This window comes from Prunus avium, chromosome 2 (assembly GCF_965620075.1).
Source record: "Prunus avium chromosome 2, drPruAviu1.hap1.1, whole genome shotgun sequence".
Lineage (NCBI taxonomy): Eukaryota > Viridiplantae > Streptophyta > Magnoliopsida > Rosales > Rosaceae > Prunus > Prunus avium.
This window is the reverse complement of record NC_142285.1, coordinates 12349659-12353568: the sequence shown is the minus strand read 5'-3', so window position 1 is coordinate 12353568 and position 3910 is coordinate 12349659. Positions and strand designations below refer to the sequence as shown.

General features: G+C 49.4%; 1 protein-coding gene across 1 annotated transcript; it reads right to left on the bottom strand.

The window, feature by feature from the left end:
- Positions 1–2934: 2934 nt before the first annotated feature.
- Positions 2935–3486, bottom strand: LOC148296523 (uncharacterized). Its single transcript, XM_088248551.1, has one exon. The coding sequence runs from the start codon at positions 3484–3486 to the stop codon at positions 2935–2937; it is 552 nt and encodes a 183-aa protein (XP_088104677.1).
- Between the last annotated feature and the right edge of the window lie 424 nt (positions 3487–3910).

Genomic DNA, 3910 nt, shown 5'->3' with positions numbered 1-3910 from the left:
AAAAATAGTATAAAAACATACTAATCCCCACTGTAAAATCAGTTATAAAACTAATCCATTTCTAATCATACTTGTATTGAAATCAAAGCATACATATTTATATCTATAGATTCAATCACACACTTAATCAAACATTAAATTCTTAAAAGCATTGGAATCACTTTAATCTACCACCTAGGTGTACCCATTTATTATTCTGTCAATTCCATCCTCGTGCCACCGGAGTGACACGTCCTAGCAGACCTCGGGAAACACAAAGTCACCCGAGCCGCAATCCTCGGGGGATTCAGGGGACACTTGGTCCATCTGAGCCGCATTCCTCACACCCAAGGTTTGTGTTGGCTGCGCAAATCTCACAGCCTGGTGCTTCGGGCCGAGGGGATCTGCATCAACACGTGACGTCCTTCTTTTGGATGCGGTGCGGTTGTGCGCGGGCGTGCCAGCACGGTCTACTGTGCGTCGAGATAGTGATGTGGTTTGGATAAAGTGGTTAAGTGGTGCGCCTATTTGGGTTCAACTTCTATTCAAACGATTGTGGCCGAGAGAGGAATTGATCTCGGCCGTTAGGTTCACAGTGGAGACTGATCTCGGCTCGGAGAACAACGGTCGTATGATATATGGGGTGGATGAGAGAGTAACAGAGATGGTGCTCCGGCGCCTTGAAAATCAAGGGTCGTATGATATATTGATGAATGGATTTTCCTTAAAATCTATCACTACTCCTAGGAAAGCAAGTAAAGGTATTGAAAGTGCATTATAGGAAAATATAATTTGCTCCGTGGGAGGCTTTTGGTTTGGTGTTTGAACCTTTTGAATGTAGCTCGAGCTTGGTATTTATAGGAAGAGCTCTGGAGGAGTAATCGAGGCTGAAAATCTGCATGGTGGAGCCTGATCAGAGCAAGTGGGTAGCCCCATCAACATTTGGGATTGTGAAGCATCGTGGTGTGACCCCATAAATCCCAGTAAATCTCGGCCGCCGCCCTGATACTGGGTTCTGCACCCCTGGCCGTGGGAATGCATTTAATGCCCTGGTCTGGTGGTTGGTGATCTGACCTTAAGTTGTAAGAATATTTGTAAGAATGTTTGCGCCTAACCACTCTGATTTCTGTCACCAAATCCTGACTTTAGTCACTTCCCTTCTTCCCTCGTGCATTAAATGCCTTTCTGCGGCTAGTGGGTTTGCTAGTCAGAGGCGTTACTTCATTAAATGAAGCGTGGGACCCCGTTGCCACGTGGCGATTTAACTTTAATATCTTTAGCCGTGTCTCTTTCGTCCTTCGGCCTCGACCTGTAATACCGTGGTCGCGAGGCCGAGATGATTATGCCTTCGCAGCTTTCCTTTTGTGTTCAGGAAGACAAATGTCTAATGAACCGTCTCAGTTCATGGGCTGGTGCTAGGGCCGAGGGAGGTCCTTTCGGCCATTTTACGGCCGAGATTTGTTAGGCACAAACATTGCCCCCACATCCCAGATTCTTCGGTCTCGGCATGGGTAGAGGCCGAATGGATTTCAGGGAATGGACCCTTTGCATTCGTTCTGAAGTGATTGACAGTTGGTGCCTTAAATGCGCAGGTTGGTCGGCGCATTTAATGCACAAGCACGTCGTGCAGGCCATCATTTCCCAGACTTGTGCGAGCCGTCGCTTCATCTCGTCAAATGAAACGACGGCCTCTGGGCTTCCGACACGTCATCGCGCACTTGAGCACGCTGTCAGACCGTTACGTCTCTCGAGAGAGCCACGCCCTTTCGTTTCGAATTCTAGCGCCAATATAAAAACCCAAACTTCTTTGTTTTTCTTCACACCTTCAGAATCCTCAAGCTTATGCTCCTCAAAAGTTCTCTGATTTTTCCAGCTTTTTTAGCCTTCTCTCTTTGATTCTGAAAATTCTTCTTTTGCTTAGTGACCTCCCTCTTGAAAACACAAGTGTTTCGTATCATTTGTTCAAAAAGTTCTCGAGCCTTTTGTCGATTTCTGGGTTTTATCTTCGTTCTTCCTTCGACCCTTTCCCTTCCATTTTATTCTGCTGTAATGGCCCCCATCGTGGCCTCTCCAAATGGCCCCCATCGAGCCCTACCTGCTGAACCTCGCGGTGTGGCAGTTTGGCCCGATCCAAATGGCCTTTCTTCCCCCGCTGACCACCAACTGTCTCTCGTCTTGGAAAGCCAATGTGAGCCAAGGCCATGATGTGGCCGAGATTTCCTTCCACCCCTGGAGGGGAATGACCTTCCTCCCCTTGAGGCCGTGGAGAAACTGCAATGCAATTGATGAAGATGAGAAAGTCTGGTATGATGATTCTATCTTGGCCATGCCCATTTGGCTGGGCACCCCGGCCATGCCCATTTGGCTGGGCACCCCGACCGTACCCATGGCTGGAGTGACGGCCTTGGCTTCACCCGGCTGCATCCGTGCCCAGAGTAACGGTCTCGGCCATGGCCTAAGTGACGGCCTTGGCTTCAACCCGGCTGCACCCATGCCTAGAGTGACGGCCATGGCTTCAAAACAGCTGCACCCATGTCCAGAGTGACGGCCTTGGCCATGGCCTAAGTGACGGCCCTGGCTTCAACCCGGCTGCACCCATGCCCAGAGTGACAGCCTCGGCCATGCCATGACCCCAATCTCCAGAGTAACGGCCGTGGTGGGGTAGCGGTTGGTGGCGATATGGACGGTGGAGACACCGCCTATGGAAGGATTATCTGTCTGTTCAGCTAGGGGATCAAGAAACCGTCGTTCATAGACTTAGGTTGTAATCTGTATTTCACATATGTATGTTTATATGTTTTTCCCGATCGGCCACGACCGGCCGTTCCTTTGTAAAACGCGACCCCCTTTCTTTAAATTTAAATGAAGTATTTTCCTTTTCCTACTGACTAAATGCATGCTTTTCCTTTTAGCTTCGTCACGCTGTTTACTTCATTCGTTTGTTATTTGCAAATCTCATAACTCGATCTCGGTCGTCTCCCACAATGATGGGGTATATTTCTTTAAGTACTGGCCGTTTATTGGCAAGTTGTGCCATTCTCCATCCCTATCTTTCAACTGAAAAGCACCTCGGCCGAGGATTCGTTCGATAACAAACGGCCCCTCCCAATTGGGTGAGAATTTGCCGAATCGAGGATCCTTAGTCCCGATAGGAAGCACGGCTCGCCAAACCAAGTCGCCTTCGGCGAACGTCTTTTCCTTGACCTTTCTGTTGTAGGCTCTCGCCGCAATCTGCTTTTGTGCTTGCATCAGGTTATAAGCATCGAGCCTGGACTGCTCTAAATCTTCCAACTCCTGAGCCATGGCTTGCGCGTAGTCCTTCCTTTCTTGCCCAGGCCGCTCGGTCACACGGAGAGACCGAACCCTTAACTCCATTGGAACAATGGCATCATGACCGTAGGTTAAAGCATAAGGGGACGTGCCAGTAGCCGAGCGTTTTGAGACTCGGTAAGCCCAAAGGGCTTCAGGGAGTATGTCGTGCCAAGCCCTAGGCTTTTCCTCAATCATTTTTTCAAGGATGCCCTTGATTACCTTGTTGCTTGCCTCGGCCTGTCCGTTAGACTGGGGGTAGTAAGGTGTTGAGTGAACCAATTTGATCCCCATCCTTTCGGTGTACTCCCGAGTCTCGGCCCATGCGAAGACTGGGCCGTTATCGGCCGTGATAGTCTCAGGTATACTGAATCTGTGGACAATGTGATTCTCAAAGAATTTGACCACTTGAGCCCTAGAAATTGACCGATAGGACTCCGCCTCGACCCATTTAGTAAAATAATCAGTTGCCACTAGAACCCATGCGTGTTGGTTGGACGCGGCTGGATAGATTTTGTCGATGATGTCGACGGCCCACCCTCTGAACGGCCACGGTTTACTAACCGGGTGGAGGGCTTCGGCCGGTACCCTTTGTATGGGGCCGTAGATTTGACACTTGATA